Genomic DNA, 25,271 nt, shown 5'->3' with positions numbered 1-25,271 from the left:
AACTTCATTTGAGCTTTAAATGAGTCACAAGACTTTGACCTACAAATCTTGAATTTACATGTTTTTTCTATCTTTTATTAGGGCCTGAGCCCCAAAGGGGCGAAGAACCTATTGTATTTCATGTGTTTGTTTCTTTCTTCTTCTTCTTCTTCTTCTTCTTCTTCTTCTTCTTCTTCTTCTCATTCTTTCTTTATTATTACGCCACTTCAACCCTTAATTTGACCCCCTAAACATGATCAAAAACTCACCAAATTTGGCACACACATCAGGTCTGGTGAAATATTTGATAAAATGTAAAAATTAAACCCCAAAGTGCCAAAATGTGCTCTATAGCGCCACCTATGTATCTAATATGGCTGCCATGGCCCGTAGGAATGTCGCAGAGAGATCGAACCAAAACTCAATTATTCGTCTCATCAAGACCTACAAATCATATGCTGACACCCCTGACCTAAATCCAACAGGAAGTCCGCAATATGCCCATCAAAGTATGACTTTGTGCCAATTTTGGATCCCCAAGAAATGCTATCTCCTTCTAGGGCGTTAATGGTATCGGCTTCAAACTTTAATACATGACTTATCACACTGTGCCGAACAAAAGTTATTAACGGTTTAGATTTTGTAAACCCCGAAAATTGGAGTGCCACATCACACCTTACAATGTAAACCAATGGGGAGGCAATCTCTGGGCATGGACTTTGTGCCAAACTGGGGCATCTGACGTCTAAACTATAAGTCAGACCACTTTCAAACCTGTATCAATGGATTCGCGACGAAAATTCCTACTAAAATATGATTTTTAATGTAAGATTTGGCCAAAGTCATGGGATTTATGAGGATATTTCACAAGAAGAGTACTCTGAAATCCTTCTCTCCAGCTGAGAGGGGGAGAGAGAGAATGGGAGGGGGGGGATGGGTAAAGTAAGACCTGTCAGCCCAGGTCTGAAGACATCTATATGCCGGTGACAGAAGCCCTTGGACTGCGCCACACTCCAGTTACTTAGTACACATCTGACAGCAGTGTTCAATTCTTACTTTTTTTTCAAGGAGTACATGTGCTCCTAAATGAAAAAAATTAGGAGCACACATATAACTTTAGGAGCACACTGAAAAATGTTCAAGTAACAGTTTCTTAAAGAAAACAATTCATTACATACATATTTACAAGTTATCACATACATATTTAAACTCTTTGTGTGTGTGTGTGTGTGTGTGTGTGTGTGTGTGTGTGTGTGTGTGTGTAAATCACAATTTATGTTGTTTTTAGGGGTGCTCGATTATGGCAAAAATCATAATCACAATTCTTGTTCAATATTGAGATCACCATTATTTAACACAATTACTTTTTGACTCATTTTTGCCAATTTCTGATGTTCATATATGCACATATTTTTTCCCACTTGGCTGAGGAGACTATTACACATGCAATCATATCTCATATATGAGGGAAGCACTCAGGAAGACTGGAGTTCCAGAGTACAACTTTAAAACTTTAATGGACCTGCCAAGAGGGTGGAGCAGCAGTTTTGTTTTGTAGTTTATTAGACAGACAGGAATAATGTGTAGGATTTAATCATTGGTTCACAATCCGAAGCGGAGGGTGGCAGTAATGCACCTAATATGCTGGTTGCCAAACGCGTTTATAAACCAAACAGAGTGGTACATCCTGTCAGCCGAGGGATTTCCTATCTGTGCAGCTGAACACAGCAGCTTCTCTACGGACTGTTTCACCCTGATGGTCCCGGTGTTTGTTCCGCAGGTTTCCCTTCACTCAGCTGGCCGACAGACCCGCTGCTTCTTCCCACTTTAACCTGAATAACAAACCGGGGCACCATGGTCTGGTTGTATCCAAACAAAGCTGAGAGGCTAGCGGAAGCTAACCGGTCATGCTTCTCTCCAGTCATGCTGCGGCCAAAGCTCCGCTAGCCTCCCAGCTAAGGTTAGCCCCGGCTCTCCAGGTGGATCCAACCGGAGCACCGAGCCCCGGTTAGTTATTCAGGTTAAAGTGGGAAGAAGCAGCGGGCCTGTCGGGCAGCTGAGTGAAGTGGAGCCTGCGGAGGAAACACCAGGACCGTCGGTGTGAAACAGTCCGCGGACTGAGCTGTGTCCAGCTGCACAGATAGGGAACACTGTCTGAAAACAGCCTGGGTCTGAACACATCTACATGCGAGTGACAGAAGCCCTTTGATTGCGCCATGCAGCGACGTACGCAAGGGTGCGAGGGCCCAATCATCGCTGTTTGCAGCTTTAATTATAATAACAGCAGGCATGGGCACCAAGCAGGACCACGGCAGCATGGGATATGCAGCCACAGTTCATGGAAGCCAATGATCCATAACCAGCTGGTCCGCGACCATGATCCATCAAAACCAGGCTATGAAAAAGTTGAAAAAGGCAGTGAAAAAGCTCTAACCCCACAGTACACTAACCTGCTCAGCATCAAACAACAGACTAAGTTAGTGACTAACTGGTGAACATATGTAACATTTAGCAGCTTGCAGAGTCTTATGTAGCAAAAGGTATTTTTTTCATAATTGAAAAAAAGCCAACCATGATGGCTTTAATTTGGCTCCTTATGTTTAATTCCGGTAATTATATGTGCTGCAATGCCATTTTGATAAGCAATGCCATTCCAATACCTTGTAATACCATTGTCCCATATTTTGAATTATTAAGATGATTCTGTTATTTGTATGAAGTAATTAGCAACATTTACATTTCATTTGTCATATTTATTATCTGGAAAAAGGCACTCACTACATTAAATGTGATCTTTTCATGAAATGTACACAACAAATAGTCACTTAACTTGTCACAGGTCATGGTCATGGAAAGGTTAATGCTATTACTGTCAGATAAACAGGTTACAAGTACAACCAATTTGTATCTAATTCATCTTTTTAGAAATGCATGCAATGCGTGTCAGTATTACATTTAATGATTCTTCAAAATCTAAAGTAGACTTTGGGCAGTAGTATCAGTACCTGTTTGTAAATACAAATGAAGTGTGGTTTCAAACGTTTCATCCAGTAAAACCCAAAGAACTACAGGAATACACATTTCAGTGTGAGGATAGACTGCATTTAGGAAAAGAAATACAAAAACGTAACATATTTAGTTCATATTTTACAGTTGAATGGAAAATACAGCTCAAGTGTTTAGCTGATATAAAAATGCATAAACACAGATGCAAACATGCTTGGTGAGTACAAAATCAATAGCAACACATTCATTAATTAAAAACAAATTGAAGAAGTCTCAGTGATACCAGTGATAAGGTGAACATCATATACAAAATAAAAAGTTCAGAACTAAAGTGTTTTCAATAATGCTGACAATCTCGTGGCCAAACGTGTGTCTGTCAGGTGGTTTCCAGTGCTGTGTTGATTCGTGGTTCAGAAACTGTTGGCAATCATTACTGATGTATATGTTTTTTTCTCAAAGTATGACTGAAAGAAGCACATTTCATTAGAAACATTAATGCAGCTGTAACAAGCTTTCAAGTTAGTTTATGTCAATTGCTACGGTTGTGTTTTATAACCATGCATGATCAATGAGAATAATTTGTGGGTTTTTTTGTTTTTGTTTTTTTTCTGCTGAGCTCTTAGTATATAGTAGCTATACCCCAAGGCTAAATTTTCAAAGCCACATACAATGTAGGAATAATTGTACAAGTCAGCTAGGTAAATGCTTGTATTGTCTATTGATCCAGTAGAAACACAACCTCCCAACCTCCATTCATTGAACATTGAAGTCCTTTTGTAGCAGTCTGCTGTGCTAAAAATAGCCACCACAGTATGAGATGACAAAGCGCAGATCGATAATGTTTCTGAAGATGGATGACATGAATCTAGCTCTCTGGAAGTCCTGCCCACATTGTTAAAAAATAAGATTCAACATTACCAGACAGCCGTTTCTCAAATGTCTCATACAGTAAGAGCCGTGAAAGCTGAAAGACAACAGTGCTGACAAGATAGTTCATGTAGAAGTTCTCAAGTAGCCCAGCCAAAATGAGGTATTTTAACGACAGCCTTTTATGTCTCTTCTGTTTTGTTCATTTTTGGCAATACATTTTCTTCCCATGGCTATGGCACGATGACTGAGTTTCCTGGGAGCAGTTCCAAACTGAGCATAGGAAACAGAAAGGCACAAATCTTGACATCTCAAAGGGTCATGCACTCTCGTTCTGACTCTGTCTGAGTATCTCACTCTGTTTCTCTCTGTCTGTGGCTGAGGTGTTCATCCATTAAATACCTAGTCATTCTCGCTATCTTTGGCCTGTGTTGGTATGAACCCATTCAACTTGGCACGCTCCATAGTGTACTGTGACAGGTTTGCCAGACTGGTGTTGCCCTCTTTCCTTTCTCTGTTTTCCTCATCTGGATCCCCATCTTCTTCACCTTCTTCCGTCCTCTCCTCACCCAGCATGGCGCTGCCATTGTTTATGCCTACACTTGCCCGTCGAATATCTTCAGGAATGTTCCTCCGCAGCTCACGGCTCTTATTGCGTCTGGCCAGCTTGGTGAGGGATCCGAAGCGCAGGTTGAAGAGATTCTCCTCTGACGAAGACGCCGTCTGCTGTGTTTGCTCACTCCCCTGATGGTCATACAGCTCACAGGCGCCCTTCAGCCTCAGGTTGTTCAGCTTGGTGTCGATGCTCTCCTGGGAAGAAGTCTTGAAGCGGCCAGCATCCAAGCTGGCGAACATGGCCCTCTTCTCTGGAGACAGCATGTCCAGGGAGTGAGCTCGCTGCTCCAGGCCCAGCTGACGGCGCTCCATGCTGCGGATGGTGGCAGCCCGCTGGAGCTTGTCATGGATCTCAACACTCAGGCGCCGCCGTGTTTCACGGAACTCTGCTCGTACGTTTGCCTTCCACTCAGCTGCATGAGCTTTAAACTCCCCAACCTGTGACGATGGTGCAATAAGGAAAGAATGAGGAAAGGATATGGGATACAATCTGCAGCAGCAAGATATTATCATTGTTGTAATCATTGTCCCAATCACCTCCTTGTTGTGCCAGTGTAGGCACAGTTTTTGGTTATGTGACATTAGAGATTTGTGCTTTCCATTGTCCAATTTATTATATTAGATTCAAGGGGTTCCAAAACATTCTCACTGGTTTGAAACGGGGAAGGGCTCAGCTGGAAAGAAGTGACGTGCTTCTGTGCATCAGTCAGTGCTGATCAACATTTTAATCAAAATGTGATGGCAGTTGCGGAGCTGTTTGTTTACGTAGCCAGCACTGTCAATCAAATGTGATTAAACCACACCCACACAGTCCTTTAAACTCTGTATAAATAATAACTAAGGATTTTTTTTTTCCTCCAAACTTTGGCTTAGATTGTTTCTTATTTGGTCATGAATATTTCATGTTATATAGAAATTGAAAATAGAGGTGTTTAGGGTCTTTCATATATATGAGGCTGTATCTGACACTTGTGTTGAACTTGCTTTGAGAAAGACAAGTGTGGTCGAAACATTGGTTATACAATAAAATAATTGGAGTGCGGTTGTCTTCTCTTCAATACAAGGTCACCATAGTAACTTTTACCTATAAATGATTGTTCTGGAGGGATCTGTTTGAAAAATCTATTTGAAACTACACAATAGGGATCAGTCTACAAAAACGTTTCAACAACTACCATTTAATAGTGCTAAAAATGGTATTATTGGTGCTACAGTGAGCCCCTTTACATCGTTATTCACTCTAGAGAATCAATAACGAATCTTCTCATCTGGACTTATTAAACAGCTACCCATTGAACACCTCAGGCAATAGCAGCCTGTTACAGAGCCTTCTAACAAGGTCCAGAAAAGGCAGCAGCTGAGTGACCTTTTATTTTCTGCCACTGTAATGTAATAGTGAGCTGTGTAATCAAATGAACCCCACCTCCTCTTTGGTCTTTTTAGACAGCACTCGAAGCCAGTCTCCAATCATGCTAAGGACGGCGGCAAAGTACGCCAAACCCACTAAGATCCAGAACCATACCAGCGGCTTGTACCACTTCATGTAGGTGATTCTACGGTTTCCACCTAGAGGTGAAAGAAAAGTGTCAGAATGTTCAAAAAACAGGCATTATGGACAGAGAAGGCAGACCAAAAATGCATTTCAGGTGAATTCTACAAAACAGTCCATTCCTTTGCATTAATCTAACCTGCCACATAGTCTCCTATTCCCACTGTGGTTAGAGTGATCACAACAAAGTAGATGGCCTCCAGTGTGGTCCAGCCCTCGGTGCGTTTGAAGATGACAGCAGGGATGGTGACGAAGATGATGCAGCCAGCCAGGATGAACAGGATGGTGGACGTTACCCTGATTTTAGTCTGACTGATCTGCTTGTGTTTTTGCTGAGAAAAAAAACAAAATAGAGGAAGCCATGAGAGCTAATTCAGGTAAATAAATTAAAAAAATATATATATATATACGTATATATATATATATATATATATATATATATATAACTATAATTTACTGATTTGGTTGAAATTCCCACAGATAAAGGGCCAAAAAAGAAGCATTGGGAGTTTATTTACAGTTAACTGGAATGTGAAAAAAAACCAACAAAACGCTTCAACACACACGCACACAAACAGATAAAAATACATTTGTAATGACATCTCACCCTAAATATCCTCTCAACTCTCAAGATGCTTTTCACAAAGATGGTTCCCAGCTGGTCCCCAATCCCCGCCAACAAGAAACCAAAAAGAGGGATGCCAAATATGGCATAAAGGATGCAAAAGATTTTCCCGCCCTCTGTGCTCGGAGCAATGTTTCCATAACCTGTCAACACAAGGAAAGCGCAAGGACGAGGAGAGGAGAGAAATGAGGGTAAGTTAGTAAATTTTTGTTCTAAAAACATTCTGAGAATGTTACATGAAATGTTCTAATAATGTTTTCAGCGGAAAGTTTTCTCTTGGTTCCTGGAAAATTCTCGGATAATGTTCCCTAGAAACATCCTTAAAATGTTTATTGATAACATTATTAGAACATTATGCCCAAACATTCCTTAAAATATTTTCAGCGGGAAGTTTTTTTTTTGGTTCTCAGAATGTTCTAGCCTAATGTTCTCTAAAAAATATCCTAAAAATGTTTGGTGACAACCTTCTTAAAATGTTTAGTGATAACATGGTTGGAACATTATGCCCTAACATTTTCAAAACATTTTCTGAATGTTGTAGTGAGAATGTTCTTTTGTTATCATATTACATTGTGGGAATGTTTTATAAAAGACCATTCTAAAATGTGTTACCTCAACAATGTCCTCCAAACATCCTCAGAAGAACAGTAAAAATTTTATGTCATTTAACCTTATAGGAACATTATTTGAAATGATAAACATCCTTAAAATGTTCTTTGAACATTACATTAAAACATTTTCTTTAAAACATTATTAGAGCTTGTAGGTAACAGCAGCCAATGTTGTGGGAATGTTTCCTTTTAGCTGGAGAGGTGGGGTACTAAGAGTAAGATGAGACGCAGAAGAAGACAATTAAGACTTTCTTATGCAACATAATCAATCGAAGCCCTTATGTAATACCTCTTAGTTACTGCAGCAGGAGTCTTAGGTAAATAAAGCTCCTAGAGAGATGTTAATTAGGTTCCCCCTTGGACAAAATTACATTAATTATGGTCCTACAGTGACAGAGATACAATGAAGAATCCGGTGAGACAGGAGACAAAGCATATACTGTACTCAGGTCCTCCAATTTCAAACTGTTGTGACAAGAACATTGACATGACATGAATTCTGTCTGTAACGTGTTTACTGTCATTCTGTTTTTCTGATTTTAACATCAAAAATAGTTTTATCTTTAACATTTTCCTTACATTTTGTGTGTTTGTGTGTGTGTGTCTGTCTAGAAATTACAGTTTTCATCTGTTTATAGCTGTTAAGTTATTTGAAGCTGGATGTCTCAGTTAGAGGTAAAAAAATAATTCCCTATCTGACCAGGGAAATAAAAGAAGCCACTGAAAGGATGCTCAGCAGCATATTAGTAAATGACATAGTTAATAAAATTTTTGGACTACACACCATAACAGCAGGTCAGGGACACTGTGTTTTTCGTGCCATTTAAATGAAGAAACACATAGCTAATAGAGAAGGTATACAAATTTTAATGGATCAACTTGTATGTTAAAATGACAGCTCCTAAATACAACAAAAGGACATAAGGAAAAATACCTTTTACTAAATAATATCCTATGCAAACAGTCTCACTTGATCAAAACTTCCACTCTCCCAAGGCAGACAATTTGATCATAAATTGTCATAACATGTTTGTCTTTTGAAAGCAAGACAAAGGGAAAAGGGGAAAGAAGAGACTATGTGAAACCACATCATCTATGTCAGCAGTGTTTGCTTATGATGTTGCTCTTCACAGGTTGTTAAATCCCACAGTGCTTGGGCTTTGCATCATTAGTGCCACCTCATGCAGGCAAAAGGATTTGTAAAATTCACCTAAGGGCAGCAAGAAGGGAGGAGGATTTACACAGATTTGTAATGTGAAAATACACTTTCCCAACCGAAAGAACAAATCCCATTTACAATGCTTCTTAGAAAATTAATAAGTGCCTATTAATCTTGTATTTAGATGCTGATAATGTTGTTCAGTCGACCATACTGCTCATCACCAAAGCTAGGCTATAATATCCTTAAATTTACAAAATTCTGCAATAGTGACAATGTGATATTTATTTCCCTCTCAACACATTAAATCCACAGCTAAGAGAAATCATAGATTTGATATCTGGATGTTGTCAACATTTATTCTGAAACCAAAAAAAATCCCCAAGTGAAATCTGATACAGCACATAGAAGTCAATGAATGGCAGCTGTAGATTTAACAGGCATAAGAGGATAAAAGATGATTAATTACCAATAGTTGTGATGACCGTTCCAGCAAAGAAGAAGGCACTGCCCCAGTCCCAGTAACTGGAGTTGTAGGATGTGTCTCCAATGGGACTCACCCCTGCACTCACAGCATCTATGGCATGCTGGAAAGAGGAAAATGTATTAATCATAATTATGATAATTTATTTCCTCGTGGAGCAGGTGCTTGTAAGTGCTTGAATCTGAGATATCCAGCTTGAAGCAACATAAAAGGCAAAGCGTGTAAATGTGAAATAATGGACAAACATTATTGGACAGAAAGAAAACAGGCACACAAAAACATGTAGAAGCACCTGACTTACATTTAGTCTGTTAATTTCTCACAAACACTCAGGGTTACTATTGCATGCCAGGTCGGCTGATCGCAACACAACAAACACACGTGTCTGCTTTGATTTCACTACACATGGCATGAAGAGAGTGAGCACATTAACCCACCTCCTGCTACTGTTAATGTGCACGTTTCTATACAGGTGTCTATTATGTGTGTTTGTTTTTGCTTGCGTGGGTCACCCATGCTACTGATTGTGTAACACTCATGAGGTAACTGAGGATATATTGAGTGTGACTAATTCAACATCATCCAGGAAGGTCACTACCTGATAAAAGAGAATGAGAAAGGAGAAGAAAGAGTGTTGGGAAGGTCCTGAAAGGGGGGAGGGGGATATAAATTAGATGGAGAACTGAATTACCCACACATATCATAAAGCTGTATGAACACAGGAATTAGAGCCAAGTGGATGGGAATTACAATCAATTCAATATTATTGTATAGTTCAGTGAAATTGTATCATCATAATGTGTTATCGTTTTACAAAATACTGTTATCTTTCATTAAATTAATGATTTCAAGCACAGTGTAATTAAAAACTAATAAAATAAACACTTAATTAAACATTTTATCATTTTATTATTTTAACATTTTGCATAAGGGCAGTGTTAGCAATGTTTTTTGGCTTGTGAAAAAAAGATGTAAAATGATCCAGTAAATCATGAGAAAAAAAGCAAATATTAGAGGAAAGTAAGAAAGGCAAGCATAACTTTGTGTAGCATAACTTTTTCTGCTTTCTTTTCCTGTTAATAATCTCACAAGCTCTCCGATTTTTCTTGTGGGCTCTTGTGGGGTAATTTTCTCCTGTATGAAAAAAAACTGGATGTAGAACAACTCATGTTGAGTGTTGCTTGACTAAAAGTGTTCTGCAGTATTAGGGTGGTCACCGATTTATCATGCACATAAAAAAAATCAAGCATTACAATGTCAACATATCCTGTAGATATAATTTACATTAACATCTAGAACATGATCTGTTTAAATAATTCTGTGTCTGCCTCTTCACGTGAAGCTGTTTCTGCACTCAGCATTCTTACCTAATTTGCATATTTTTACAGTTCATGCTGACTAAATCTGCATAGACTTTCACACACAGCACAAAGACCTTTATCTCTCTTTTTGTCAGTGTCAGCCTTTTTCTTTAGTTCCTCAGCCTTTCTTTATCCCCAGGTTATCTATAGTGTCTGGAAAACATTAAGAAGCCACAGTGTTCTGCATTTACTGCATCATTATTGTCATTGATCTCCCTCTGTGCTCCATTATGTAGCCATGAAAAGTTAATTTACTATCTGGCTTTCCTTCTAAAATTCTGGGTTTAGGGGCATGTTATGAGAACCATGTATTCTCTTATCACTGTGGAAATGTGTAGTTTGAATTTTGCCTCTGGGCTCAAATAAAAATCTTTTTCTCCCGACATCAGATTTGTACCTTTGTTAAGAAATAGCTTCAGTACATTTACCAACATTTCTGGCACAGCATATTCATTCAGAGCAACCCCCAGTCTATCCAAGCAAGCTGTTAGTGAGGTGCTTGTCCATATTATAAAATATGTATCAACTCTCGTGACACACATTTCAAAGCAGACAGAGTGAAGGACCTCCTCTATGCACCGCCACACATCACTGCACATGCCTACTCATAATCTCGCATGTGAGTACCTCAGCTCCATCAGTGCAACCCCCCCCTAATGAGACTAATTTTTGTATTCTAAAATTAGCCAATTACAACAATGCTATTACATAGGTTTTGGCAGACACAACTACTTTATAGGGGCAATATCAAACCGGTAATTATATAATAAACCCCAAATAGCCTAATTCTGGAGTCAGGGAGAGCTATAAATAGCCTCACAGTGTATCTGAATACTTAATGAGGAGGTCTATTTTTGTCTCCCGCCTTTTTCACAGCCAAGTTCACGCTTTTTTATGTGGAAAATCCTCCTTGTCCACATGTACTTTGGAGGCATGCGGATGGTGGCTTTGATATGTGTTGCAGCATGGTAATTAGGGACGACACTGTTTTTTTTCACACATGCTCTATTCCATTTTGACTGCATAAAAGACTCAGAGCACAGACATTCTTGAAGATGCACAAGTGATTGTGATGGGCTGTTAGCTAATGTGTGGTTTCATATTCTACACTGTGGGATCATTAGAGAGTAAATAAACTGACTGCAGATCTTTATCCCCTCAGTGTGTCTCTCTACCCCACAGCAGGTGACCGCAGTGATCCAGCCAGCATGGTGCCTCACTCACACTCTCCTTCACCCACCTTCGCTGTGAGCCATGGTATGTAGCCAAGCACTCTCCTCTGCAGCACTTTCACCGTAACTAATATCTATAGCTTTACCCTGACCACCTTTGAGGGATTAAAGCTGCACAAATCACTGCCAAGCACTTGGGTCCTTCACCGATAAGGCTGGTTTGAATTTATCAGCACCCTTTATGAAGTGAGCACTGAGCAGGAGCAAGTCACAGAATAAGTTGATGTTATACAGTGACAAGAGATGCCACTAAAAGAATTTAAAAAATATTCTATTGTATTAATTTGGAACAAATATGAAAAAATATGAAAAAATGACTGAATGATTCCATAAGGCCAACACATAGATGAGAAATTTGAAGACACAAGGGTGTATAAAAAATTTAAGTACATTTTTTTTCTTTCATTAGATTTTAATAGTTTGTGCACATTACGTAGACACCTGAGGAACTGAGTCTTGTCTGGAACATGTTATTGCAGCATTTTAATAAAGAGATCAACATTTAATAGTACATATATATATAGACACCATCGGTTGCATGTCCTAATGTAGTGCTACTGCAGGTAGCTTAGTGTTTATAAATGTTTATTTGTAGGTAAGTGACTCATCAATAAATGAGGCTTGACTGGTATCAATAACAGCACGGCTTCACAACGTGCCAAAGCGTGAGTCATCCCTACGGCACTGGGAAAGGCAATTAGGTCTGCTATCTTTGTGGGCGCACAGCGGGTAGGTGGACTGCACAAATACTGAAGAAAACACGAGGAGGTCAACAGACGTGTGTGGACTCACACTCACACACATTAAGTCAACACATGCTGTGGAGCAAACCTTTACAAGTGCACACTTTTCATAGTCTATTAAAATTCACAGTCTCTTTCCATCTCAGGCGTGCGCAGACTGTACACGCACTTGCTAAGGTTGCCATTTTTCTGTCAACTCCTCCGCAAAACAGTTTGTCAACAGTGAGTCATCACTGCTGTGTCGCCACAGAGGATCTTGGGCTGATTGACAGCCTTGACACAGCACGGACAGGCCGATAACAGAACCTGTTAGAAGACCAGACAGACTTTTTGATGGAGTACTTGTGAAGCAGCGTGTCCTGAAGGCCATTTCTTAAGACAGCACAAAAAAATTGTGTTATTTGCCAGTGTGAGCTTCAAACTGGCTTGGTATTTGTGGTTTTTGCCATGCTTAGGGTTGAAGTACCACCATAACTCAGTCAAACGCCTGAAAAATGAATATTATTCCTTCTGTTTTAAAGAAATAGTTCAACATTAATTTGCTTGTTCTTGCCGAGACTAAGCTGAACATATGACGCTACAGCCGGCAGTCGTTAGCTTAACTTCACTGGAAACGGGGAAACAGCTAGCCTGACTTTGTCCAAAGTAACAAAATCCACCCTCAACTCATCTAAAGCTCACTAATTAACATTTTATATCTTGTTTGTTTAGTTAGAACAGAAACAAAAATGTTATTACACAAGCTGTGGTTTTATACAGGGTTAAATCACTGCTCCCAACCAAGAAAAAGCACATAACCTCCTGTAAAACCACAACTTATTGTTTTTGCATGTCTGTTTTTGTATAGATTAAACAAGTGAGATACGGTATTACATCTTAATTATTGAGCATTAGAGGTCCTGGTAGGCAGATTATTATTATTATTATTACCTTTGGACCTTTGGCTGGTTGTTTCCCCCTGTTTCCAGTCTTTATGCTAAGCCAAGCTAACCCACTGTTGGCTGTAGCTTCATATTTAATGTAGGCTACAAACAGTGAGAGTGGTACTGATCTTCTCATTTCATCTTTCAAACTGTTCCTTTAATACATTCAATTTGTTAGATGTAACATTGTGAAATGAGTTCAAGCAAATTTCATACAAGCAAATCAGTTCCTGGTGAGACATACTGTCATATTTCTCTCCTGTGTCCCAGTCTGATCATTTGTCCAGGAGACAGTCTTTTCTATGATTCAGCCACTGCTGCTTCGAGCGGTGGGTCTGTGATTGCTGGCCTGTGCAATGAATAATTGATTCCCTCCGGACCCCAAGCACACCATCCCAAAGGTTTTTATTTTCACACTTCTCCTTAGGAAATACTCTCATTGATTTTTATAAACTCATGATAGAGCTTTTGTGGCTCAAAGGTTGAACACTGCAAGGGAAGTAGAAGGAGAAGAAAGGATGCTTCTCTGAGAAAGAATAAAGGAACAGAGGGGGGCGTGGAGTAGAGGAGAGAGAGGCAGATAGACAGTCCAGTATTCACTGGAGCAGTGTTGAAGATGCTAACATCAAATGAAGCCATTCTAGCGGAAAGTGGAACATACCAAATACCATGAGGTTGGTTCTCTCTCTCTTTGGGGTTATTTAACATTTAACAGAATCAGAGGTGGTCCATAGTGGCACTAACACGAATCTTGTCTCTACTTCTCTCTGACTAAATGAGAAAAACATGGAAAGCAATTTTTTTTAAAAAGGTTCACTTTGCTATCTTAACGATTAGATCAGATGCTATGATTTTGCCTCAAATATAAACTATTCTTTGACATCAGTTACTGCATTTTCATATGCTTTCTGTGAAATACTATTTATTATGTACTCCTGAAAAATATACTTGACTTTTGCCACATGGTCCTTTGGTATTACAATCCCTTTCTGAACATCTTCTGTATAATCAGTCTATAGGAGTATTTGACAGAGCTTAGTCCAACTATTTCCTATCATCACACCCCCTCACAAATCAAACTTTCCACTCAGCCAACTGCACACTGACACATCTCAAATCATTTTCCAATCCTGCTTCCAGTTGTACATGCCAGCTTGATGTAGTGACCTTAAATCTTGACCCATAATTCTGGCTTTGATATCACAGAGCAGCGTGAAGCATCGCCATACTCTGTGTGATAAAGTGGCTGACACTGTAAAATGATATTGTAAAATGTGCAGTTTAATCATGATGGGACTGATTTTTTTTTCTGTTCTGCTTGTTATCTGGTCCAATACATACAGCATATCCTGTTTAAGACATGCTATGTTGGTAAAATGTGGAAAATTGAAGAGATAGCATGCTTTAGGTCCACTTCAATCAACCTCCATGTCATGGTTTAAGGGTTGTCAGTCATGTTTTTTAGCAACCCTTGTGCCCAAGTTCATATTTAAGATGTGATTTATTTTTACAGTTTCCATCTGTCTTTTAATGGCCAGAAAGACGTTGATGGAGTCTCATGTAGATCATTGGTTAGTACTAGAGGGTCACTCTGTTCATAAAAATTTTCCTGGATCTTTAAAAACCAGAAGAATTACTTAATTTAGCTAAAATGGAAAATACATCACACTTTCATATCAGAAAATTGATATTTGGCTATGAGAAGACTTGACTTCAAACATTTCTTACAGCTAAAACAGCAATGCTGTTATGGCCTTAAGCTAGTTTCCTTATTCAGAATGTGTGGGTGTAAAGCCTCACTCTGGAATTTCATACTGTACTTCCAATACATTCACTGTTGACAGTATTAGGCATTCAACTTAGTTATTCAATCAATCTATTTTTTAAATAAACCTTATATTGTCAGTAACTTAAGAAGATATTACTGTGCTTCCTGCTAGAGGATGGACCTGCTCTGAGTCTAATCATGACATTTACCCGTCAACTATCAACCAACCAGGGGGCAGAGAGTCTGGGAGTGTAGCTTCTGATGGTTGCTATAGTCCATTTTTGACTCATCAACCCCGCAGGAAGAAACATAATGAAATTGCTATTAAAATGCCTATGAATTAACATTATTATGCTGTGATAACACTCTTTCGAAGAAGAACTTGTGACTGAGTTAAATGTAACCCTTAAAACTTGTAAAATCCCAACTGGATTTAGTACGAGCACAGAGTGTTCTTGGATGACGAATCCAACCCACCCACTGGCATACACATAAGTGCAGCTAAATAGAGTAGCACAGTAATAACAATCCATAGTCCTGGAGGCTGACAATCGGTTGTAAAATTTGCAACAGAGACTAGAATTTGTTGTTTGATAAAAATTAAAGCAACCGGTACAGACACTCCTCTGTAATAAACTGAACCACACTGTCTAAAAAGATGCTGCTTGAGTGTCTGACTCTGCAGCAACAATAAAAAACCTGCTCCAACTTAAGCATTAAGAACAATTACTGTAATTATGATGCCTGAAGTCATAAATACAAATGTATGAGAAGTTGTCAACAAATAACCAATGCAAATTGTGTGAGCATGAGAGTTCATCCTTTACCTTAGGAGCAGTACAAGTGACAAAATAGTCTCTTAAAAATGCCAATACAACACAAAGTGGTATTTACATAGCAGCTCTGTGCTTTACATTACTGTAGTCTGTATAGTTTGATGTGTTATCAGTGCAATGTGAGTCAGTATCCCCTTTTACACAGCCCGTTCAAGGCGGGAATACTGCGCCTGTAATCCGCCTCGCTGTTCTGTTTAGCCCGTATTCAGACCAAATCAGGCGGCGCAGCGCACAGCTGTAGGGTTGAAGAGGTGTGTGAGTGTGTTTGTGCTTTAGAAGCTAACTGCTGTGAAACAATCAGAAAATAACATTTATCGATCTGGTTCACCAGCTTCCCCACTAACGTTACTAGCGCTCCCTCTCTTCATTCACCCTCTAGCTCACTCGACCACAGCTGCTCTCTCTCTCTCTTTCTCTCGTCTTTTTAAAATGAGTTGGGAAGCCGACAGAAAAGTCTAACTTTACTTTTAACGTTATCAAACGAAGAGAAATGTCCTCCCCTTGGATCCTCTTTACGGCTATAATGCCGGTTCACTGTATAAAAGAGGCTACTGAAAACATCAGCAACACTACTGAATGATTATATAAATACTATATAGGAACAGTATCGAGCAGCAATATTTTGACTTTTTTTTAAAATTATGTTATTGTTGTAGACATGTTTGGGAACAGTGGACAGCCTACAATCCATATTCTGAAATACCATTACCATATTTCCAACATATCATGAAACTTGTAACCTATAAAGCCTTATCTGTGTTTTTCCTGTGTTTTATTTTTTCAGAAACTTCTTGAAAAGATGACCTTGGAGGAGCACAGGAAGCTCACCAGTGAACTGCTTCAGAGGCAGCCAGGGTTCATTTTTGATGCCTTCATGATGCATCAGTGCAGGCATGGTGTCCCACCATTTGCTGGAGTGCCAGGGGTACCATGGTATACTTGTAGTAACTGTACAGACATGCCTACGGACCGGGAGAGGAAATGCTATGGCCAGTACCCTTCAGATTGTGTAATAATAATACCGCACTTCTCCCAGTTCTGTCTTGAAAATGCTTTTTATGCATTCACAGGCGGTACTGGGAGGACATTTTGGTATTTGGCCAAACCAGGAAGCCTGGGGATGACAACCGGGAGTACCGTTATGCTGCCTATAGACATTTCATCTATTGACAGCATGGCTCTTTAGGCCAGGGAAACCGACTTGTCATCCCCAGTTGCTGTGTTTGGAGGATCAGGGACAAGTTCCCTGGTCTTCCAAAGACATCACACTGGTTTCACACCTGGCCTCTGAGTTTCTTTCCAGGTCCTCTGGAACGTCCACACAGTATCTCAGGTACTCACACACCTGCCTGTTCATCATCAAGGCATCAAATCATCTCATATTTATTTGTTACATTTCTGATATTTTATTTATTTTATACTTGTTCTATACATTTTCTATATTTATATACTTTCTGGATAATTATTAAACTTTTTGTTTATATATATTCACATTTGTTCAACTTAAATGTGCAAGTTTACCAAATAATAGATATTCATCAGATGTGCTGTGATAATTGCAATGATAAACATATTAATATATACTTATACAATGACAGTATTTCCCTGCAGTCAGTATATTGTCATTACCACTTCCACCATTAATTTATATTGTCATTATTTATATTTGGAAAGCAACATAAAACAGTAGTGAAGTTGGAATACCACTGATCCTCAGAACAGGGCAATGTAGTACATGTTATGGATTAATTTACATTGCCACTTCAGGTTATGTTAACTGTAATTCACTAGTTTGAACCACAAAATAAAAATATAAAAACAACACTAAGAATAATGACATTTGTAATAAAAACATCTTTTATTTAACAGAAACATTTTTGGACATCCCTTTCAATCTGGACAATATAAGGATAACATAAACATGCAGCTTTTACTGTTCAAACACAAACATATTGACAGCTTATTCTGTGTTCTTCAGAGTTGATTCTGATAAAGACAGAACAATCTCTCAAATCATTAGTCTGTTTGAACACTAAAAGCAGTGTGATTAAACTTATCCGATCACCTTCCAGCAGTCAAATTGCTGCACATATAATAGCTGACAAGGGTCAGACCAAAACCACACCAAAGGTATTCAATTTACTGCTCTGGATGAAGATGCTCTCATGGCAGGAACAACACCCATGATTCACTGGCACTGCTGTTCCTCATCTGCTCCAGGAGTTGTCTGTAGAGCAGCAGCTGCATGGAAAACTGCTTCTGTGGAAGACAGTACCATTACACACAGAGATAATTTACTATTTCATACATTTTATACAGTTGTACATGTGAAAATAGTGCTATTTAATCAAGAGTAAGACTTACAGGGTAAGTTAATATGCTACATAGGCAAACAAATGTGTATCACTTACCTAGACCTCTCCTGACTTGGCCTGCAATACTTCTGTTATGGCGGGTGTGAATGTCACAGACATGGTGACTAATGCCAACCCATAGTGCCTGAGAAAAATAAAACAGCACAAATGAATTAACTTACTATTATAAATCATCTATCTATCTATCTATCTATCTATCTATCTATCTATCTATCTATCAAATGTGCTCACTAGAAACTGTTCAACCTTATTCCATGCAGATTTTCATCTCAACAACAGACTAGATCAGATTATTTAATACACTTTCAGTCAGAGACAAGTAACTATTCAGTGAAATCAACTTTTGTTGTCTTTGGTTGTAATGAAAACCAACGTACTCCCAGCCATCAATGGCACATGGTGAAATACCCCTGACCTATTACACAGTCACTTTAGGATGAAGATAAAGGCAATACCATGCATCGATGCTACAGGACCTCTCTCATAGCTGGAGAAACAACAGCAACATCAAGAAAATAAGTGCTACATGACACAGTCACAAACCCTTGTAATACATTATGTTATGTCCTAAGATGCTGGGCGCCTTGGCTGGCCTGGATAAACATACCAAAATAAATAACAGAAAAATTTCACTTCTGACTGATAAATGTAAAATTAAAACTCTGGTAGCAATTACATGTTTTTCAACATTGAAACAGGGAAAACGTTACTTGTGTTGGACTATAAGCTAACTTTGCCCCCCAATGTGTACATGTGCTCCTAAATGACAAATTAGGAGCAAACAATGAAATCATGGAGCACTGTGAAAAATATAAATATATATTCACAGGCAGCATTAACTCGGTGATGAGCAGACTTCTCCTCAGTTAATCTTTCACACTAACTCATTACTCTGACTTACTGTCTTTAGCACATCACCAGCGCTAAATATCTTAGTTATCAATCAATGTGTTGTCTTACTGCCACAGAAAATGAATAAATCGTTGGGTTATTAGCACGACTTTGCCTCCCTGTTGTCTCTTATCAGACCACCAGCTCCATGAGAGGCACAAACTGAGGCTAAAGTGCGCTAAAATTTAACATTACGTGGTGGCGTTTCTTTTCAGGGAAACTAATGTGCTGCTAATAAACATTGTACATCATCTAGGTTTTGAACCATTACCAGCGGGGCAAAATAAATATACATTACACTCTTACCTGTCCAGCAGTAAACAGGAAACTTCTGCGTCAGTCTGCAAACATTTCTCTCATCACAGATTTCCATCTGGGTTTATCCTCGTTTTATGCCGTTGCTTGTCCCGATTTCGTTTAGCTTCTTCGTGTTCTAAATAACTATGATCCTCCGTTTATCAGATTTTGGTTTCAAAAACTTCTCACAATACAAAATGTTTTGTCCGTTCCTCTTCTTCGTTTTAAAACCAGTGCATTTCCGGTAGTCGCCCACTGAATCTAAAACACGTAAGGCCCTCACTGGAGCCAGTGTTAGGTTTGTCCGTTCTGCGCTACTGTAGAAACATGGCGATGCAACATGGCGGCCACTGTGGAGGGGGACCCGCTCCCATGTAGATATAAAGGGCTTATTTCTAAGGTAACGAAAACACAACAATTATTATTTTCAGCTGATTAGACACTAATTAATATATACTTATAAATAATCTATTAAATTTTTTTACCAAGTCTGTTCTTTTAGATGTTACTAAAGACTACACACTGGACCTTTAAAAAGCAAGTAAGTGGACCTTTAAGTTGAAACTAGTTTGTCATAATTACAAATACCGTGAAATCTAAACTTTTCCAAATGAGTCAACTAAAAAGCCTTTTTTTTAACAAAGCATTCAAATTGATTGTTATTTAGCCATTAAAATCAAAATTATATATGATGTTACATAACTAGTTTTACTGTATATGCATGCAAGCAAGAATTTATTCTGTAAAATACTGCAGCAGTTTTCTTTTTTTTTTCCGTTGATGGAAACTGGGATTAAAGGCCTCATTTGCTGAAGGACAATCTGGCCATGAAAGGATGCAACATCCATGCTTTTCAAGAACATGTGACTAGCTAATGAAACCAGAATTAATTACCTTGAGACCTCTAATTACCCCTGATAGCAATCGCCATCTATAAAACCGCTGCTATAAAGGTCAGTCCACTGACTGTCTTCTTTTTATCTACCAATCAAAGTGGATTTTCATTTCATTTCATTTTTCTTATCTTCTTATCCTACATATAAACTAATATGTTGGTGATGAATTGATTCAACATGTGTAAACAAACACAATACACTATACAATATTTCTGTGGCTATCTGAGCTCAAGGGAGAAAACAAGGAACGGAGTATTAAACATGAATCTAAATCTAAAATCTAAAACTCAAGTTCAAAGGACTCACCTTGATGAGTGCCTCCAGCTCATCAGGAGTAACACAGGGGTGTCTCTCCAAGAAGGAAGCCTTCTCCAGAGTGATGCTGGTCTTCTGGTTGCTCTCGAACGGCTGCTCCATGGCCTGAAATGCCAGACCTCCACAAACGAGGTAGAGAACAACCACTACGAACACCGCCAGCACCGTCTTCCACTTCATCACAGAGTGGAGCGCTGCAGCAGAGCCGTCGTAGCTGGCGTCCATGCTGGCCACCACGCTGGCAGAGCGGGATGAGATGGACAGGCGTGGCAGCGGACAGTGACCGTTGGCCTTCGGGTCACAACCCATGGGGTTCTGCATGGTTGCCACACTGGCCTGGACTAGACTTGACTTCACCATGCCAGACTGGGCCTTTTTGGGAGGGACCAAGTTGGTCTGGACCGCCACTAGGAAAGAGAATGAGAGGAAACTGGATTAACATATGTGTTGTTTACCAAGACAGCGACAGCAATACTGTATCTTATGAAAATAATTCTGATGAATTGTTTGGCAAATAAAAATGGGCAGACAGTTCTAACAGTTGGCTGAAGGCCCTGAATCTGTTACAGACAGGATATGAAAAATGTGAAGACAGATTGAGTTATGAGAACAAATTATCTGAGATGATGTTTTGTAGGCAGTCTTTAAGGATTTATAGGGGAGTGTGAGATGATTACACAGGGCATCTTGGACATTTCCAGTGTTGTGTTTACAGTTCTTCTTCTTCTGTAGTGTCTGTTCCTTCTAATGGTCTGTGATAACCAGTCTGTTGCAATAGCTAAAACTTAAATTTATGCATTGAATTTGTTTAATTGCAATATTGTCTCCCAATTTAAAGCCCCCTTCCACTCAAAAATTTGATTTCTTCTTGTTACTTCACTTGGATGTTTTGCCTTCACTGTGCAGAATGATGTACAGTTTGACACTAGAAGGGGAAAGCAAGAAATATACACAAATCTTATATAAATATTGTATTTTATTCCCATGCCTGCTGCTCACAGTAATCTCAGTCCGCAGCTCTTCGAACAGTGGTATCCCCCCATCCCCTCCCAGAAAAAAAAAATCAAATATCAATATCAAAAATATTTGCATATTCATAGATTCTGGATTTGTCGATAAGGGAGGATGAGGAAATGTCATTTTAAAGATTATAACAAGGTAACTTAACTTTTTTTAAGAGGAAAAACCATGTTTGACATAAATTATTATAATAAGAAGAGTATTTTTCTATGTCTTACAACTTGCCTGGAGGGGATCTTTAAGCTTTGTCTATCACTTAAACGTCAAACTACAAACTGCTCAATACACACATAAACAAAACCTCATTACAGCAATTGGAAACCTATAGTCATCTGCATGAAGCAAGTGATTTTCTTCTCTTACGCTAATAAAGGGCTCTTCACAAAGCCAACATCCAAAGCTATCAGTAAAAAACATCGTCTATCTGGCCTGCAGCTGTGCCAAAGGTGGGCCACAGCGAGACTCTCCATTGCTTATCATGCTGGGAATTTGTTTAGAGCTCTACACATAAAAGCCATTAGTCCTCTGAAGTGGAGCCTCAAAAGTCCACAACTACTGCCTTAATCACTAATGCAGGAAACCCTGTAGCCAGTTGAAGGCTGTCATTAAATGAATGCATGAATTAAAAGGGAAAAACATCCTGAATTAGGTGCATTATTTAAATTATTGTCTGAAGATTATATCCACAAAGCAAAACAAGAAAAGCATTAGTAATATTTAGCCACACACACATTCCACACCACTTGCAACTAAGCCCTTACAGTATTGCTATGTGGAGGTACAAATTGTGTTATCGTCTTTGCTGGGAGATAGAAATCAATTCTTCTAATACACTATAAGAGTAGATAAGTGACACTTTCAGTCAATAGATTCTGGATGGGTTTTATGATCAATTCATGTGTGCTGGGGCAGGTCATCCAAGTGGCAAAGAAGCACCTTGGGGGAAGGCAAATTTAGATTACCTTAATGTATATAAAGCATCGTATAAGCTATTTAGGGCTCCGGCCTTCACCCCTGACGCCCCCGCATCTCTCCGTCAAGAGAGCATGGAGTGCCTCTGAGCCATAGGCAGCACCTGGTATCTACAATGATGCAACTCTCAGAGGTAGAGGAATAAGACATGGATTTGTTTGAGGGATTTTTTTGTTTAATGGGATAGGATCACTTATGTGATATGCTAAACAGAATGTAAGCACTCACACACACTAACACACGCCCCACCTTCATGAGTCAAGGACATCCAGGAATTGTCTTATTCACTGTTCCACCAGCTATGAATCTTGTTAGTTAATCCCTGTATCACGAGTGACTCAATAACACTAAAGTGATGTCAGAAGCTTCAGGAAGGTGCAAAACTGCCACTTTCAATTTACAGTATCTGCCTTTAAGGGCGGTGGCTGGCTATTTTTAGAACATGAGATGAATTAGAGTATTAAGATTGAAGGGTGAAGCAGCAGAAAGACTATGACCCTATATGAATATCCTGCATGTATTTGGTGCAGTCATTATGATGGAACATCTACTGATTAACAGCAAACTGGGCCAAGTCCGTAACTAGTCTTAGTAAGACATTAATTGCTTTACATCTCATCTTATGAGTGAGTGAAATTGAATAAATCAGCTGTGTGCAGCGGGGCAGAGGCAGCTACACTGTAGGGCAGGTCAGAAAGCTGTTTATCACTTATTTATTTACTTGTATCAATTTATATGATTAAAAAAAAAATTATAAGTAAAAGAACATATGACTGTGATTGATATTTTAAACCACAAAGGCAAAACCAAAACTCTGATGAACATAACTAGGATTCAGATTTTTGAAACTGTGTGACATTAATCTAAAATCAAACCACTGGAGTTGCTTCATATTGATTTTTGCCAATTAAATTAGGCCTGAGTGGAGCAGTGTTTTTTTTTTATCTAATATTATCTGATACTCTCTCTCAACCCTCAATCTCTGCTTCCAGAATCACTGGCCAAAGCAGAGGAAATGTTCACCGGAGACTCATGTCCATAAAGGAGACGTCCCTCAATTCAGCCACAGAAAATGGTGTGGATGATGATGATTTTCATTACCATTATGAAATGTTGCATTCACACTGTTTACATGTGGGACACTTGAAATCTTCACTTTGTCAACATTCATTGTGTCAGCTGCTTATTATGGAGAAACGCTTGATATAAAGGCATAATTTACCCTCTGATGAACAAAATTCAAAACTAGTAAACATGAAGGCAAATTTTAGGTTGGCTCAGGTTATTCCCTATGGCACTAGACAGGTTGCAGGCGTTTAACTCACCAGCTGAGCCTCACAATACAGCGTCAAGCTAGCCTGAATAACGAGTGCAGGCCTACGACTTCCGGCAATTGAAATCGTAAATAGTAGTCTTTCACTCTATTTACCTCAAAACAAAAGTAGAACAGTTCATTTTATTAAAAAATAAAAAATAAACAAAACACATTCACAACTAAGGAGCAACATTGCCTGTAAGATGTATATTTGGCATTACCAGTCATGATTCATAATATATATAATAATAACGCATGTTGATAGTTATAGTTAGAAATGATGACCTCATGCATAGAATTTCATGCCTCTGGTGCACACATGACCTTTTATTTTTATTTCGACCGCTTTTCCGGTCTCATGCCGGTTATTTCTGTAAGCTTGACGCAGCAGAAGCTCCGCTCTCCGCAGCGCTGCCCCCCTGTTGAGCACACTGGGAATAAAGAAATACCCCCAGCCGCTTTGTCTTGCATTAATTGTCGTTTTTGCATAACAGAAATACACAAACGGAAAGTGAATTGAACACAATCATGAATTAGAAATTGTGTAAAACTGTTCAGGCCGGTAAACACCCTGATGCGATTTATTGTCTCTCATATATCTCCAAGACATGTTGAGATTAAGCTACAATTCAAATGACACATATTTAAAGTTATCACACAATAGGAAAGCAGTATTTACCGACCTTGTTCTGGGTCCCAGTTAACTTGTTTCCTCTGGTTTTCTAGTGGGAATTTCATCTCTATTTTTGTTCTTAATCAAAACGCTGTGAAATTGATTCAATGCGATAGTAAAAAATGCAGAAAAATAGTTAGATCACGAGGAATTATTTTCCCACATCTTCGGCAAATCATCTTTTCGTGAATGTGGGTGTAAATACGGAGGAATAAACGCATCGCAAAACCGCATTGTCTGCCTCTGCTGCCCCCCCTCCTTTTTTTCTCCACCTCGCTCGGACGCGTGATGCTCGTCTGACTGAGATACTTGTGAGACCTTTCACTGAGCTGTCGCACCGCTCGATGGACCAAACCACATTACATCTCACACTAAAACACACACACACACCAGTGGTCCGGTCCATAAACACAGTCGGAGTGTGTCCAAACAAGCAACTTTACGCACGCGTTAAACCGGCAGCCAGAACAACGGGGGAGGATGCTCTCCTCCCTTTCATTCCAAAAGCGCGCTACTCCACCTGCCATTTACTATAAATAGCTGAATGAAACTTGCTTCGAGCTTTGCATCAGCTACAATTTCACCAATTTTATCTAATACGTTTATAAAATACTCACTCTTGTGTGTTTAATTCTCCAAAATAGGATTATCTTCTCATCATTTGGCAACCGGCGGCTGAGCACATGGCGCAGGGCGGCAAGTCAGAGCTGTACGCCAAATCAGAGGCAGACTTAAACCATTACATCATTCACATGTATG

At 39.1% G+C, this 25,271-nt stretch overlaps 1 protein-coding gene and 1 long non-coding RNA gene across 2 annotated transcripts; one reads left to right on the top strand and one right to left on the bottom strand.

Moving 5' to 3' along the window:
• Positions 1-3,575: 3,575 nt before the first annotated feature.
• kcnk10b (potassium channel, subfamily K, member 10b) lies at positions 3,576-24,658 on the bottom strand. Its single transcript, XM_042388586.1, has 7 exons — positions 24,523-24,658; positions 20,524-20,939; positions 8,881-8,998; positions 6,624-6,784; positions 6,156-6,348; positions 5,891-6,033; positions 3,576-4,905 (listed from the first exon to the last, which is right to left on the bottom strand). The coding sequence occupies exons 1-7, from the start codon at positions 24,575-24,577 to the stop codon at positions 4,255-4,257; spliced, it is 1,737 nt and encodes a 578-aa protein (XP_042244520.1). The 5' UTR covers positions 24,578-24,658; the 3' UTR covers positions 3,576-4,254.
• Positions 11,426-17,160, top strand: LOC121880947. Its single transcript, XR_006091656.1, has 2 exons — positions 11,426-11,513; positions 16,543-17,160. It is a non-coding gene; the product is annotated as an uncharacterized LOC121880947 (long non-coding RNA).
• Positions 24,659-25,271: the final 613 nt, after the last annotated feature.

This window comes from Thunnus maccoyii, chromosome 16 (genome assembly GCF_910596095.1).
Source record: "Thunnus maccoyii chromosome 16, fThuMac1.1, whole genome shotgun sequence".
Classification (NCBI taxonomy): domain Eukaryota; kingdom Metazoa; phylum Chordata; class Actinopteri; order Scombriformes; family Scombridae; genus Thunnus; species Thunnus maccoyii.
The sequence above is the reverse complement of the archived record's forward strand: the minus strand, read 5'-3'. Positions and strand labels throughout refer to the sequence as shown.